The 16,904-nt window shown below is 43.3% G+C and overlaps 1 protein-coding gene across 6 annotated transcripts in view; it reads left to right on the top strand.

Moving 5' to 3' along the window:
- Window positions 1–16,904, top strand: part of mcc (MCC regulator of WNT signaling pathway) — a 192,106-nt gene that overhangs the window by 101,386 nt on the left and 73,816 nt on the right. For 5 of the 6 annotated variants that reach the window (XM_080189013.1, XM_080189016.1, XM_080189015.1 and 2 more), the window contains 2 exons: window positions 4,356–4,469; window positions 13,022–13,164. In XM_080189013.1, coding sequence (XP_080045139.1) covers window positions 4,356–4,469; window positions 13,022–13,164 — 257 coding nt within the window. Of the gene's footprint in view, window positions 1–322; window positions 396–4,355; window positions 4,470–13,021; window positions 13,165–16,904 lie in introns of those variants that run through there. The other variant, XM_080189020.1, reaches the window with a different exon arrangement.

The raw sequence follows: 16,904 nt of genomic DNA, 5'->3' as shown, positions 1-16,904 counted from the left end.
ATTGCGGTACCATCAAACTCTGGGACCATTATATATCTTTTACTAAAGCCCAGAACACTAATAAAGCACAGGACAGTCCAAAGTGTAGCTAACCCTTATTCTCCCTCTCTGGGATGACTCAGTACCAGTTATCTGCTTCTATTTGATGCAAATTCTATGCCCTCTTGCCTATATTTTCAGCTTTAAAAATGTTGAATAAAAATTAAAATGCACATATAAGGTTAGATGTATTGCTTTTTGAAGAATAATGGGCTTTCCTTTTTAATTCATTCACAGCACATAAGAATGCCTTGAACCACTTGTCCACAAAGTGTAGGTCCACCATGGTACTGTCAGGTTGAAAGCTCCAGGATTTTGACCCAGTGCTAATGAAAGAACAATGATATGGTTCCAAGGTAGGATGGTGTGTGACTTTGAAGAAAAAATTGCAAGCGGCACTTGTATGGGAGCACTTTGTTTCTCTGAGTGGTAGTGGTCCCTAATTTGGAAGGTGCTGTTGAAGAAAGCTTGGTGAGTTTGTAGATAATACACATGTAACCACTGTGTGATGGTGGTGGAGAGTATGATTGATTGTTTAAGGTGGTGGAGGGGGTGTCAGTTAAGTGGTTGGGTAATTCCTGGATGATGAGCTTGTGTAGTAGGCATTGCAGTTATCCAGACTATGGCATTACATCACATCCCTGACTTATGCCTAGTAGACAGGCTTTGGGGAGTCAGGAGGTGATTCATTTTCTACAGTATACTCTAAACTGCTCCTGCAGACACAGCACTGATGTGGCTAGTCCAGTTAAGTTTCTGGTCAGTGGGAACCAGCTGCACGTAAAAAGCAAAGTTTATTTATTAGTTACAGGTAGGCTTACATCAACACTACAATGAAGTTACTGTGAAAATTCCCTAGTTGCCACACTCCAGCGCCTGTTCAGGTACACTGAGGGAGAATTTAGCATGGCCAACCTCACCAGCATGTGTTTCGGACTGTGGGAGGAAACCAGAGCACCCAGAGGAAACTCATGCAGATGCAGGGAGAGCGTGCATGACCCAAGTTGGGAATCGAACTCGGGTCTCTGGAGCTGTGAGGCAGCAGTGCTAACCATTGTGTCACCGTGGTGTTGAAGAAACCTAGGTGAGTTTGTAGATAATACACGTGACCATTGTGTGATGGTGGTGGAGGGTGTGATTGATTGTTTAAGATGGTGGAGGGGGAGTGCACTGTGGTGGCACAGTGGTCTTGTCAGTTGACTTCCCCTTCACATTGCCTTTAACAAGGGATGCGTATCCCTCGTCTAGGTCCTTGAGATAGTTAATGGCTTGAACACTAAGAATTGAAAGAAATGTTGCAGAGCCTTTTGTCCTAGCAGACATACTCAAGCCAACCAACATACAAATATAGATGGCCGTTGTATACTCTAAACTGCTCCTGCAGACACAGCACTGATGTGGCTAGTCCAGTTAAGTTTCTGGTCAGTGGGAACCAGCTGCACGTAAAAAGCAAAGTTTATTTATTAGTTACAGGTAGGCTTACATCAACATTACAATGAAGTTTCTGTGAAAATTCCCTAGTTGCCACACTCCAGCGCCTGTTCAGGTACACTGAGGGAGAATTTAGCAATTTAGCACTGAGGGAGAATTTCTCGTTGAAATGTGCAGAATACATGGACAGAAAAACAGAGTTAGCAGTTCTGATGAAAGGTCAGCTATAGAGCTAACTCTGCCTCGACATAGATGCTGCCTGATTTGCTGAATATTTCCAGTATTTTTTGTTTTGGTTTCTGGACGTATATTTTCCTTCCTTCAAATACTGTAATAACTTGAATGTTCTAGTTATGTTCTTGAAAATTGTAACTTCAAATGAAACAATGTTAAGCAAGAATTTTCATTATAACTAACGTAAATATTTGTAGTTAAATTCTGTAAGTCCTTTCTCATCAGAAAATACACACATTAAAACATTATCTACTGTAAGTTGAAATACTTTACAATGTGAAATTCCAGCCATTGTTGAACATATGTCTCACCAAGTTTCTCGGACCCTTGCTTTGGGTTAGGGTTTGAAAGATAAGCAGCAAAGAACAGAAAGAACTGCAAATGTGGGTGTAATCTACAAGTGGAAATGTGACAAAGAGAAGGTTGGCGGTGACTGGGATGTTTGGTAACAAGGAAGGTCTGCAGTGACCAGGAGGGTCAGGGAGCAGGAAAAACCATTCTAAAATGGTGCCAGTCGGCTCAGGCAACCCTACTTTAGGTCCAGCACCAGATATGTTAAAATGAAACCCCTTATGCTGAATGTGAATGCTCGCCACTAATTAGTTGACAGTTGATCAGTCATGGGTTGTGGGCATCACTGGCTAGGTCTGTATTTATTGGCTTAATTGCCCTTAAAGTGATGGTGAGCTGCCTTCTTGCACCACTGCAGTCCAGTGGTGGAAATGGTTAGGGAAGGAACTTCGGGATTATGTTAAGGATATATATTACTCCTCATTGGATTAAAATTTTGGCATTCCTACTGACAAATTGTGGATGTCGTATTAGAACAAGGGTTGCAACAATTCAAGGAAAAATGTCTGCTGCCAACTTTTCAGGGCAGTTGGAAGTTGCCAGTAAACATGGTTCATGTTCTCAGAGCCAAGCAAAAGACATGAAAGCTATTTAAGTTGGATAGTGAACTTCAAATGAGAAAACATGAATGTAACATACTACAATAGTGGTTAACTCTGATTATGAATTTTAAAATCTATGTTAGTGTAAGGTTAGGAAAATTGAAAAATTGTCTCTGGGAAGAGATGATTAAATTTTGTGGAGCATTTGCTTCTGAACTGTTTGTAATAATTGAAGATTTACTAATATTGTCAAACAAAAGTCTGTGGAAGTGAAAACTGCAGCAGGCGATGGTGCAGAGGGACCTCGGGGTCCTTGTGCATGAGTCGCAAAAACCCAGCCTGCAGGTGCAGCAGGTGGTCAGGAAGGCTAATGGGATGCTGGCCTTCATAGCGAGGGGGATTGAATATAAAAGTAGGGAGGTCTTGCTGCGGCATTGGTGAGGCCGCAGCTGGAGTACTGTGTGCAGTTTTGGGCGCCGTACTTACGCAAGGATATTTTGGCCTTGGAGGGAGTGCAGAGGAGGTTTACTAGGCTGATGCCGGAGTTGAGGGGGTTGACCTATGAGGAGAGGCTGAATAAACTAGGCTTGTAGTCGTTAGAGTTTAGAAGAATGAGGGGAGATCTCATTGAGACATATAAGATGATGAATGGGATGGATAGGATAGAGGTGGAGAGGCTCTTCCCGCTCAGAAAGGACAGTAGGACTAGGGGGCACAGCCTCAAGATAAAGGGGGGACAGTTTAGAACGGAGTTGAGGAACTTCTTCACTCAAAGGGTGGTGAATCTCTGGAATTCTCTGCCCGTTGAAGTGGTGGAGGCTGCCTCGCTAAATATTTTTAAGACACGGGTTGATGGGTTTTTGATAAGCGAGGGGATTAAGGGTTATGGGGAGAAGGCGGGAATGTGGAACTGAGCCACGACAGATCAGCCATGATCTTACTGAATGGCGGGGCAGGCTCGAAGGGCTGGATGGCCTACTCCTGCTCCTATTTCTTATGTTCTTATGTTCTAATTCAGCTGGTTTTAAAAAAATCATCAGGTAGAGCTTGTCCAGTTCAAAATTCTGCCCATTGTTCCATACAGATTTTAAACATCAGAACATAATAATGGAAGCAGGTGAATTAGTTCCTCAAGTCTGCTCCATCATTCAGTAAGATCATGGTTGGTTCTCTTATTGACCAGAGTATGTCTAACTCAGCCTTGAATGTATTCCATGACAGCCTCCACTGTTGTGAAAGATGCATGCAAGTGATCAAGTGCTGCAATGATTCTTTTATATCTTTGTCATTTATTTGGGATCTACTATTTGGTACTCTGATAGGAACATTTTTCATTAATTTTATCTAGTTTTGTCTGATTAAAACTTGAGGTTTTCTGATAATGGTCAACCACTTGTAATTTGTTGAACCAATATTTTAAAGATCACAAAGGCATTTTTGTGGCTGGTTAGTTTATAAGATGGCTAGAATGCGCAGAGTAACGCCATTAGTGAATCCACTATCAGTTGAGGTATTTCTGAGGCCTTTCTCCACCTTGGTCGTTGTAATACCATGGTGTAAGCCATAATTAGGAACCATTGGTCAACAAATAACATGAAGCCATGAAGAGAAAGATGTGTGGTAGAACAGTCTGTTCCGGTGAACAACTGCCTTTAATTTGCAGCCCTGAAATGATAAAAGTCACTTCAGAGAATCAGCAGATTTATGTGTTTCTTAAATTGAGTTCTTGACAAATTTTGTTTTACTTTCCTTTACCAGCTACATTTAGCAGCCCTGGCATCATTAAAAACAGACATAGTGGATCTCAATAAAAGACTCCAACATACAGAACGGGAAAGAGACGTGTTGGAAAAGAAATTGGCAAAATCCCAGGTAAGTGAAGAACGGTTTTAGGTTTTGTGCTGCAACACTGGTTATTGTTCAGAGCAACCAGATTTATTAAACTAATTATGCATAAAATGTGAAGATATTCAATTAATTTTGATGTATGATTAAAGGAAAAGCTTTTGCAAATAAAGGGTAGATTACAACATTTCTGCAGAGAATGTATATTACTTTTCTCGTGAAATGACATGCAGTCACTTTTAACTTGTGAATTTATTTTTATAGAATGAAGGCTGCTTAAATAGAATCTCAATATTATGTTTTGTGAACAGTGCTTTTGAACATGCAAGATTTATGAGTGTGTAAATATACTGTAGATGCACAGTAAGATGTGTAGATGGAAAATATTAGACACTCAGTAAGGGACTAGGCTGCTTGGTGCTGAAATACATTTTAAAAACTTCTGTTTAAAACTTGGGTTGAAACAAGCCTTTGGCTAAGATCAAGTGTCGGATCAAGCTCAAGATTTTCAACTTGGATCTTGTTTGTGTCTCTTGTGGGGACCATGAACTGGATTCAATTTGAATTTTGTTTTTGGAGCAAGCGAGGAGCTGGATTCGGGCTTGCCTGGTCCATTCTGAATATTAGCTTTGTAACTTTAAGAATAGATGTAAAAAGCTTTTTGAAAACTTGTTGAAACAAATTGTTTCCAGAAGTAAGAGGGTGGTCTGGTAGGTTTTCCTTGTTGGATTGAACAGGACTGGGATAATGAAGAGAGGGAATGCTGCTAGGCGAGGGAGAACAAGGAAGGGCTTTCAGCAGACCATATACACTGAGATTCTTTTAAGGGAACAACTCTCTCTTCCTCAACTTCAGCAACAATCAATGCTTGAAAGGTCTCCACTAAAGAGGTATGATTGAAATCTGCCAACAAATTCTTCTCTAAGCCATTCACTATCCTGACTTGCAACTATATCACTGTTCTTTCACTGGATCAAAATGAAATGAACTCCCTAACAGTATTGTGGGTGTACCTACACACATGGACTGCAGCAGTCAAAGATGATTGCTCAGCACTTTGCTTTTGAGGAAAATTAAGGATGGGCAGTATTTGCTAGCTGGCTGAGGTAGCGAAGCCCAAAAAAGAATGAAATAACCTTGTGACCTCGCCATAGGACAAAACAGCAGCTCTCAACTTGTGTGCAAATGACTCCTTCCAGACTGCCACTGGAGATGCAAGCAACAGTTTGTAGTATAGTGCTGAATAAGTTGCTCCATACAAAGGCAGGTAATTTCATTGTATTCCCTTTTACTAAAAAAAAAGCAGGCCAAACAAACCTGGGAGCTTGCATGGATTGCAGGCTTCCCCTGTGGCAGGGTGCCATTGGCTCCTGCGCATTCTTTTTATTTATTCTTAATGTCAACCTTGCTGGTGAGGCCACAATTTATTATCCATCCTTTATTACCCACGCAACGGGGTGGTGAGCTTCTGCCTTGAACATCTACAGTCCATGTTATGTAGGTACACCTAAGCTGTTAGGAAGGGGTTTCTAAGATTTTGACCCAGTGACAGTGAACGAACAACAATTTAGTTCCAATTGTGTGTGGATTAGAGGGGAACTTGCAGGTAGTAGTGTTCTCATGCACCTGCTGCCCTTGTCCTTTTAGATCAGTGGAGTTTGTGGGTTCAGAAGGTGCTGGCAAGGGAGACACAGCGAGTTGCTTCAGTGTATTTTGTATACAACACAGCTGTTGTGTGCCAATGGCGGATGGAGTGAATGGTTATGTATGATATAGTTAAGAAGTCTCACAACATGAGGTTAAAGTCCAACAGGTTTATTTGGTAGCAAACACCACTAGCTTTCAGGGCTTTTCCTCTTCATCAGGTGAGTGGGGCATTCTGATCACAAACAGAACATATAAAGGCGCACACTCAGTTTACAGAATACTGATCAGAATGCAAGTCTTTACAGCTATTCAAGTCTTAAAGGTGCAGACAGTGTCAGTGGAGATAGCATTAAGCACAGGTTAAAGGGATGTTGCAAGTCCAGCAAGTCATGGGGGGTTACAAATAGTGTGACATGAACCCAAGATCCCAATTGAAGCTGACCTCGTGTGTGTAGAACTTGGCTATCAGTTTCTGCTCAGCAACTCTGCACTGTCGTATCTCGTGAAGGCCGCCTTGGAGAACGTTTACCCAAAGATCAGAGGCAGAATGCCCTTGACCGCTGGAGTGTTCGCCAACAGGAAGGGAACAGTCTTGCCTGGTGATTGTTGAACGGTGTTCATTCATCTGTTGTCATAGCGTCTGCATGGTCTCCCCAATGTACCACGCCTCGGACATCCTTTCCTGCAGCATATCAGGTAGACAACATTGGCTAAGTTGCAAGAGTATGTACCGTGTACCTCGTGCATGGTGTTCACACGTGAGATGATGGCATCCGTCTCGATGATCCGGCATGTCTTGCAGAGGTTGCTGTGGCAGGGTTGTGTGGTGTTGTGGTCACTGTTCTCCTGAAGGCTGGGTAGTTTGCTGCGGACAGTGGTCTGTTTGAGGTAATGCGGTTGTTGGAGGGCAAGAAGTGGGGGTGTGGGGATGGCCTTGACGAGATGTTCGTCTTCATCAATAACCTGTTGAAAAGCAGGCCAAACAAGCATGAGAGCTTGCATGGATTGCAGGCTTCCCCCACACCGCCAGTTCTTGGCTTCAAACAACCGCACAACCTCAAACAGGCCATTGTCTGCAACAAACTACCCAGCCTTCAGGAGAACAGTGACAATGACACCACACAACCCTGCCACAGCAATCTCTGCAAGACTTGCCGGATCATCGATGTGGATGCCAGCATCTCACGTGAAAACACCATCCACCAGGTACACGGTACATACTCTTGCAACTTGGCCAACGTTGTCTACCTGATACATTGCAGGAAAGGATGTCCCGAGGCATGGTACGTTGCAGAGGCCGTGCAGACGCTACGACAACAGATGAATGAACACCGTTCGACAATCACCAGGCAAGACTGCCCTCTTCCTGTTGACGAACACTTCAGTGGTCAAGGGCATTCGGACTCTGATCTTCGGGTAAACGTTCTCCAGTGCGTTCATCGTGACATACGACAGCGCAGAGTCGCTGAGCAGGAACTGATAGCCAAGTTCCACACACATGAGGATGGCCTCAATTGGGATCTTAGGTTCGTGTCACACTATTTGTAACCCCCATGACTTGCCTGGGCTTGCAACATCTCACTTATTGTCCTGTCTGGAGACAACACACATCTCTTTAACCTGTGCTTAATGCTATCTCCACTGACATTGTCTGCACCTTTAAGACTTGAATAGCTGTAAAGACTTGCATTCTGATCAGTATTCTGTAAACTGAGTGTGTGCCTTTTATATGCTCTGTTTGTGATCAGAACTCTCCACTCACCTGACAAAGGAACAGCGTTCCGAAAGCTAGTGGCGTTTACTACCAAATAAATCTTTATTTAAAGTTGGACTTTAACCTGGTGTTGTGAGACTTCTTACTATGTTTACCCTTGCCCAACACCAGCATCTCCACATCATGACCCTGTGAAGGGGAAAAGCCCCGAAAGCTAGTGGTGTTTGCTACCAAATAAACCTGTTGGACTTTAACCTGGTGCTGTGAGACTTCTTACTGTGTTTATCCAGGTCCAAAGCTGGCATTTCCACATTGTGTGTGATATAGCCAAGGATTCAAGAGTAATTATCTGGAATGCTCATAGGAAATATATTTCCAGTTTACATGTGTCCTCGTGAGCAGAAGAGTACACAGAAGAACATAAAATGGAGGACTGAGTACAGGAAGTCAACATCATAAATTTCCCTTTCTGCCTGGGCTTTGCATGCTGAAGTAATTGGAGTGATACTACTAAACTCACCTCCCCATTCATCAACAATCCCATATTCTTTGTTTTCTTTCATCGCTGATCATCACATTGTCCTTGTGGTAACTTTACACCACAATAAAGATAGTTAATGTTACATAAATTACAAAGTTTAACATTAACTCAGAACACTAATAACTATGAAAGCAGGAGTAACTAGTACTTAGAATCGCTACAGTGTAGAAGGAGGCCGTTTGGCCCATTGAATCTCTACTGATCCTCCAACAGAGTATCTTACCCAGGCCCTAACCATGTAGCCCCACACATTTACTAATCCCCCTACCTACACATCTTGGGAAACTAAGGGACAATTTAGCATGACCAATGAACCTAACCTGAACACCCGGAGGAAACTCACGCAAGCATGGGAAGAATATGTAAACGCTGCACAGACAGTCACATAAGGCTGGAATTGAACCTGGGTCCTTGGCACTATGAGGCAGCAGTAAAACAGATCTTGCTTGCAGAACACACTTGCAGATTGGAAAGCCTTCCAAAGTCCGCACATGCTTAACAGATGCTAGTAAAACACTGACGTAGGAGAAAAGGCTTATAAGGCTACTCAAAATGACACTCTAACATTTCGCCCCCCCCCCCCTTTAAATTTCAATCCTCCATCAGGACAGAAATACAAAGGAAATAATGTCTTTTTTTTTGCTTTTACTCCAATTCAATCAAATCGAGTCCAATTCAAAGTCTCAACAAGTTAAGACATTCCTGATCCAAGCTGACAAGGCAGGGCTCTGACCTCCTGTCTACATAATCCAAGCTGATTGGAATAGGAATAACTCCTCCTCCAAGGCTTGATCTCATTTGCATCTTAGCCAAAAGGCCAAGATGCTGCTTTAAAAAATTGCTTCAAATGAAGCTAAAATGTAACCAAGTACAGCTGCAATGAGGTTATTCTGAAATTCCCTTGTTGCCATGCTCCGGCATCTCTTTGGGTCAATGCACCTAACCAGCATCTCTTTCAGATTATGGGAGGAAACTGGCACACCCAGCGGAAACTCATGCAGACATGGGGAGAATGTGCAAACTCCACGCAGTGACCCAAGCTGGGAATTGACCTGGATCTCTGGCGCTGTGAGGCAGCAGTGCTAACCACTAAACAGAAGTCTGTCAGGAGCTTTGCGGTTGCGTTGTGATCTACGCAATATCATTGATGAATCTTGCAACAGTGGTCTGGAATAACATAAGAACTAGGAGCAGGAGTAGACCATCTGGCCTCTCGAGCCTGCTCCGCCATTCAGTAATTTCATGGCTGATGCTTTTGTGGAGTCAGCTCCACTTACCTGCCCACTCACCATAACGCTTAATTCCTTTACTGTTCAAAAATCTATTTTTGCCTTAAAAACATTCAACGAGGTAGCTTCAGCTGCTTCACTGGGCAGGGAATTCCACTGGTTCGCAACCCTTTGGGTGAGGAAGTGTTTTCTCAACTCAGTCCTAAATCTGCTCCCGCTCATTTTGAGGCTATTCCACTTTTTAGTTTTGCCTGCCAGTAGAAACGACCTCCCTGCTTTGATCTTATATTCATAATTTTATATGTTTTTTTTAAGATCCAGCCTTATTCCTCTAAATTCCAATGAGTATAGTCCCAGTCTACTCAGTCTTTCCTCATAAGCTAAAGCTCTCAACTCAGGAATCAACCTAGTGAATCTCCTCTGTACCCCCTCCAGTGCCAACACATCCTTTCTCAAGGAGACCAAAACTGAACACAGTACTCCAGGTGTGGGCTCACCAGCACATTATGTGGCTACAACATAACCTCCCTGTTTTTAAACTACATCCCTGTAGCAATGAAGGACAAAGTTCCATTTGCCTTCTTAATTACCTGCTGTACCTGCAAACCAACGTTTTGCAATTCACGCACAACAACACCCAACTCCCTTTGCACATCAGCATGCTGCAATTTTTTTATCATATAAACAATAGTCCATTTTGCTGTTATTCCTACCAAAATGGATGACCTCACATTTCCCACCATTATACTCCATCTGCCAGATCCTTGCCCACTCACTTAAACTATTAATATCAACAATATCATTAATATTGAACATATTGTAAGTATGCTTCTCTGTGAAGAGTGGTGAGGTAGAAAAAGGGGACAAGAATCAGGTGAAGGTCCAATGCAAATTCATTGAACGCTTTATCAAGGGAAGACAATATTCAGTCTCTTCACAGGACTCTATCAGGAAACAATCGTAAATCTTTAAGTAAACAGTCTCAAAGCTACACAATGTATCTACTTTTGACAGGCGCTTCTGAGGATTTGCTATATCCTATCCACAGGTCCTGTCACTGTATTTAATTAGTTGTCTGAAAAGACTGGTACTACCCATCCAGCAAGGTTGGGACAGGCTGTTCCTCAATCTTTGAGCATTGGCTGATGTTTCAGGATCTGCAGTTGTTCATTTGGACTTCCCCTCTCGTCGAGGGCTGATTCTGGTCTTTGGGACATTTCACTGGGGTGCTCTTTTGGATCTGGTCAGTCTAATTGATGCTCGCCATGAGGCACAAGGAACTGGTTGCTGTGCTGCACAGCTGCCAGTCGAAAGTGTTGTCTAGAGACATTGAAGGTATAAAAAGTAGAGAGAGCCAGGGCTTCAGGTGGCTCCTTTTAACCCCCTCTTTGCACCCTTTTCAATGATTCTGTGGCCTATGTCCAATACTAGCATTGAGCAGAGGCAGAAATTTCCAATGAAAAGACTATACTCCATATTAGGAGGCCACAGAACATGGTTTTTAAACTTCAACTGTCAAGTGTTGTTCTAGTTGTGCTATGCCTCTGGCCTCCTGCAGAACTGGGTGCCACCAAGTCTCCGTAGCATTCTTCTAATAGAGAGGCTGTAAACAATGTGGCCATTAGCATCTGGCCAGGCAGTTGCAGGCCTTTTTGGTTTTGATGGCAGCTGATTATCCAAGGCCAGTCTGCATGAAAACTGGCTGTTCCAGTTCTGCAGTTTGCAAATTACAGAGTCTGGCTAGATTTAAACTTGGCTTCCACATTTCAAGTTTTTATCCATGCTCATGGAAAAATATCAATATTTCTGTAATTATCCTGGAGGTCATGGATCACTAGATCACACCTCTGCCTGCTCTGAGCTTTCGACGTGGTGCTTAGCTGATTGAAGCATCTTTAAATTTAATTTTTGTTTTGTTCAGCCTTCACTTGTTGAATGGTAGTATTGATGCCTGTGATAGCAACAGTCCAAGCTTCTATTGCAGTATTAACAGCTTCCATCAAAAGATCTGAGTGACATGTGGCCTCAGATGCAGCATCATCATGGATTCCACACATGTACTGGTGAAGATGATCATCTATTCAATTTTTTTTAAAGGATGGGCTATAAGCTCTCTTCAGTTGGTGCAGGACCCCAGTTTTGGCTCCTGACATTGGGCACAGCTTTTTGGCAGGCTTTCAGTGGTAGTTACCACCACACTGTAATTAGCACCACACTGTCCTTGAAGCCAAAATTCCACCTTCACGCTGAGGACACTGTATTGTGTGGCACAACCACTGTGCTAAACGGAATAAGTTCAGACCAAATCTGATGGCTCAAACTAGATATCCATGAGATTCAATGGACCACCAGCAGCAACGAAATTGTATTCGATCACAGTTTGCAAACTTGCGGACCAGCAAATCCCTTCATTTATCATTTCCATCAAGACAATGGAGCAACTCTATTTTGAAGAGTATGCCAGCAGTATTGGGCATGGCTGAAAATGAGTCAGCCTGATGAAACAAAGCAAAATACTACATGTTTCAAGGCCTGGAGGGAAAAGGAGATGGTGGGTTCTGTTGGATGGTTCCCTGAGCAGATTGTCAGAGTCATTTAGCAGAATGCTTCGTCACCAGAACTTTCAAACAAAAGCCAAGACCTAGCTTGGCTGATGGTGAGAAGGGCATACCCATCAAATCCTTCATGCATGCTCAAAGTCTCTGTGCCACTGCACGCTGCCCTTGGAGCAGCTGTGGAGGGAGGAGACGATGGCACACCTCCTTGTGGAATGTGCCTTTCAATAGAACGCCTGGAGAGAGATGTAATGGTATTTGTCAAAGTTTATCTCGAGCAGCTCTGTGATGCAGGTCTCTGGGCTGTTCCCAGACATGTTCACCAGCTGATGCTGGATCACCACATTGGGTGACTGTTTTCTAGGACGCCTCCATTTTGTTTACAAGTGTGATCCTGAGTTTCCAGTTGCCTGTCATTTTAATTCTCCACCTTAGCTTTCTGGAGTCAACATTGAGTTCCATTTTAGATCATGACCTCCTCATTTTGTTTTATTCTTTTTGCTTTGTTTCTTCTCTCACATTGGCCTTTTATTTTCTTTACTTTGCATTTGGATGGCAGCTATTGTGCCATTCACATCACCTGGGCATATCTTTTGTTTCTTTACTTGTCCCATTACCACTCCCTTCAGTCTTGTATCATGAAACCTTCTGTCATTTAATCTCTCTCTCCACTTTATCACAGACCTTCCCTTATGTTCTTCCCAACGTCCCTTCTTTCACTTCGAAACTTAATACATTTCTGACTTAGTTCTGATAACAGGTCATAGACTTGCAATGTTAATTGTCTCTCCATACATGCTGCCTTTCCTACTGAGCATTTCCAACGTCATTTTATTTTTAAGACTGAAAAAAGGGCAACTTTGATTCAATTTTACCCATAATTGTCTTTTCAGTGTGAACAATCTCATTTAATGCGGGAACATGAAGAGACTCAGGAGAGGGCAACTTTACGCTATGAAGAACGTATCACTGAACTCCACAGTATAATTGCAGAGTTAAATAAGAAGATTGACAGGCTACAGGGAATAACAATAAGGTAAGCTAAATTTGAATAGCAGGTAAAACAAAATACAGGAGTGTTTTTAATTTGTTCACAGTATAGATAAAGCTGCATTTATTGTTCATTTTTAGTTATGGTGCAAGATTGCTAGTGGGTTGTTCACATTAAGGGGCTGTGATACTTTATTTGTAGATAGGAGTTGAGTTTTTCTAGATGTCAACCCTCTTTTCCAATTTCTCCCGTTAGCTCTGCTCTCTGAGGCTGTATGTTATATCTATACAGGAAAACAAAAACACCTAGAAGAGGGATTTCAACTGACTGATGGATCTATGTCTATCTGACATTCAGTAAGATAATAACTTGATTGTGGCCTCATTGCTGATATCCTGCTTACACCCAATGTCCTCAATGCTAGTCAAGAAATTATTTACCTCTGCTTTAAAAGTATTCAGTGATCATTCCTTACAGCTCAATGGGAAGAGTTCCACAGACTAATGACCCTCCGAGAGGAAAGGTTTCTTGTCGTCTTAGCCTTAAATGTGACACCCCTTACTTTTAAATCGTTGATTTGATTTCTTATTGTCACATGTATTGGTATACAGTGAAAATTATTGTTTTTTGCCTGCTATACAGACAAAGCATACCATTCATAGACTACGTAGGGGAGAAGGAAAGGGTGCAGAATGTAGTTATAGTCTCTTCCACAATTCCACTCTGTTAACTTACTCAGGGTCTTGTGTTTCAATAGGATGATTCTTCTAAATTCCACTGGATTCAGGCCCAACCTCTCCAATCATATCTTCACCCCAGAAATCAGTTGAGCACTCTTTCTCTGAACTGCTAACACAATTATGTCCTTTCTTAAATAAGCTGACCAAACTTTACACAGTACTGCAAATATGATCTCATCAATGCTCTGTCTAACTGTCACAAAACATAGAACCATAGAAAAGTTATGGTGCAGAAAGAAGCCATTCAACAGAGGAAAAAGGAACTCTCCAGTACCTGGTCCATAGCTTGCAGCTTACACAATTTAAACACAGATCCAGGTACCTTTTAAATGAGTTGAACATTTCAACCTCAACCACCAACTTTGACAGTGAATTCCAGGTGCCCACCACTTACTGGGTGGAAGAGTTTATCTTCCTGTCCTGTCTAATACTTCTACCAATCTCGCTGTTTAGGCCACAACTGGATTTGTGTACACAGTTCTGGTCACATTTTAGGAGGACATAATTGCTCTGGAGGGAGTGTAATAGAAATTTACAGGAGATTTTACAAGAATAGGCCAGGGATGTTTCCCTTCGAACAGAGGAGACTAAGAGGTGACCTAATTGAGGTGTAAAAAAATGAGGGGCCTTGATAGGATAGACAGGAAAGACTTGTGTTTCCCAAGCTGAGGGGTCAATTACCAGAGGATATATGTTTAGGATTAAGGAGGAAGGAGGGTGGGGACCAAATGCCTCAGCCTCTCAATCTGCATAACAGGTTTGAGGTTCTTACTTCCAGTGTGGACAAGAACAAGGGCCGTGAGGTTGGTGAGCAAACTGCACACGGTACAGTGATGCAGACACAGAGCATTGACAAAGAGAGGGTGAAAAGGAATGTAGTGGTAATTGGGGATAGTGTGGTTCAGGGTATTGACACTGTCCTTTGTCACAATGACAAAGAGCACAGAAGGGTGTGTCGTCTGCCTGGTGCTCGGGGGTCCAGGATGTCGCATCTGGGCTGCAGAGGAACCTGGAGTGGGAGGGTGAGAATCCGGTCGTTGTAGTACATGTGGGTGCCAACGACGTAGGCAAAATGCGAACTGAGGATCTGGGGAGGGAATATGAAAAGCTGGGAATGGAATTAAAAAGTAGAACCGACAAGGTGGTTATCTCTGGATTACTGCCTGAACTGTGTGCAGACAGGTGTAGGGTTGATAAGATTAAGAAAGTGAATGGGTGGCTCAGGGATTGGTGTGGGAGGAATGGGTTTGAATTTATGGGACATTGGCATCAGTATTGGGGTAGGTGGGACCTGTTCAGGTGGGATGGGGTTGGTCTGAACCGTGCTGGGACCAGAGTCCTGGCAAATTGTGTAAATAGGACTGTAGATAGGACTTTAAACTAATTAATGGGGGGGAGGGTGCGAGGGTAGGTGAAGTTACAGGGTCTAAAGTAAAGGAGAGGGCACAGGTACGGGAAGAGGCCAAGGATGCCCCAATAATAAAGGGAGTAGGGGGCGTGAGTAAGGTTGGTGGTGTTCCTGCAAATAGGGTCCAGGTGAAGGCTGGGATGAAGGCACTTTACCTGAATGCACGAAGCATTCAGAATAAAGTGAATGAGCTGGTGGCGCAGATCAGCACAAATGGATATGATCTGGTGGCCATTACAGAGATGTGGCTGCAGGGTGACAGGGACTGGGAGCTGAATGTACAGGGCTTTCAAGGCTTTTTAGGAAGGATAGGCGGGAGGAAAAAAGTGGGGGGGGGGTGGGGGGGTGCGTAGCTCTGCTGATTAAGGATAGCATCAGGGTGGTAGTAAGGGATGATATAGGAGCCAAAGAGCAGAAAGTGGAATTGCTGTGGGTGGAGATTAGGAACAGCAAAGGAAGGAAGATGCTGGTGGGTGTCGTCTATAGGCCCCCAAATAATGATCTGGAGGTGGGGGCGGGCTATTAACGCGCAAATAAATGCGGCGTGCAGGAATGGAACAGCGATAATTATGGGGGATTTCAATCTACATATTGATTGGTCGACCCATGTTGGACGCAGTGGGCTTGAGGAAGAGTTCTTGGAATGCTGCCGGGATAGTTTCCTTGAACAGTGTGTGTTGGAGCCAACGAGGGAGCGAGCTACCTTGGATCTGGTGTTATGTAATGAGGCAGGTAGAATTAGGGTCCTTGTGGTGAAGGATCCTCTTGGGAAGAGTGATCATTGTATGGTGGAGTTTCTGATGCAGATGGAGGAGGAGAAAGTGGGTTCCCGGACCTGTGTCCTTTGTTTGAACAGAGGGGAGTACGATAGGATGAGAGAGGAATTGGCGAATGTTGATTGGGGGAGCACATTGGAAGGTAGGTCTGCTGAGGAGCAGTGGAGGACCTTTAAGAAGATCTTTCTTGGTGCTCAGCAGAAATTTATTCCGATGGTTAAAAAGGATCGTAGGAGGAGAGATAATCAGCCGTGGATAACAAAGGAGGTAAAGGAGAGTATTAAATTAAAAGCGGATGCGTTTAGAGTAGCTAAGAGTAGTGGGCGAGAAGAGGATTGGGAGAGGTTTAAATATCCACAAAGAATGACGAAGAAGTTGATAAAGAAGGGTCGGATAAACTATGAAGCTGGGCTAGCGCTAAATATAAAAAAAGGATAGTAAGAGTTTTTATAAATATATGAAAAGGAAGAGGCTGACTAGGGTGAACGTTGGACCCTTAGAGGATGAGAGGGGGGACTTAGTGGTAGGGGATGGGGAAATGGCTGAGGCCTTGAATAACTTTTTTGTTTTGGTCTTCACGGAAGAGGACGTGAATAGTTTGCCGGGTGTTAGTGATGGAAAGATGGTAGGAGTGGAGGGCCTGAATGACATTATTGTTACTAGAGAGGCAGTGCTCGACAGACTGGAGGGACTGATTGTGGACAAGTCCCCAGGACCGGATGGAATACATCCAAGGGTTCTGAAAGAAATGGTGGAGGTGATAGTGGATGCCTTGATGATTATTTTCCAAACCTCGCTGGATTCTGGGGAAGTGCCGGAAGATTGGAAAACGGCTGATGTTACGCCGTTGTTTAAGAAGGG

The sequence above is a fragment of the Carcharhinus amblyrhynchos genome, chromosome 5 (assembly GCF_965287045.1).
Source record: "Carcharhinus amblyrhynchos chromosome 5, sCarAmb.v2.hapA, whole genome shotgun sequence".
Classification (NCBI taxonomy): Eukaryota; Metazoa; Chordata; class Chondrichthyes; order Carcharhiniformes; family Carcharhinidae; genus Carcharhinus; species Carcharhinus amblyrhynchos.
The sequence above is the reverse complement of the archived record's forward strand: the minus strand, read 5'-3'. Positions and strand labels throughout refer to the sequence as shown.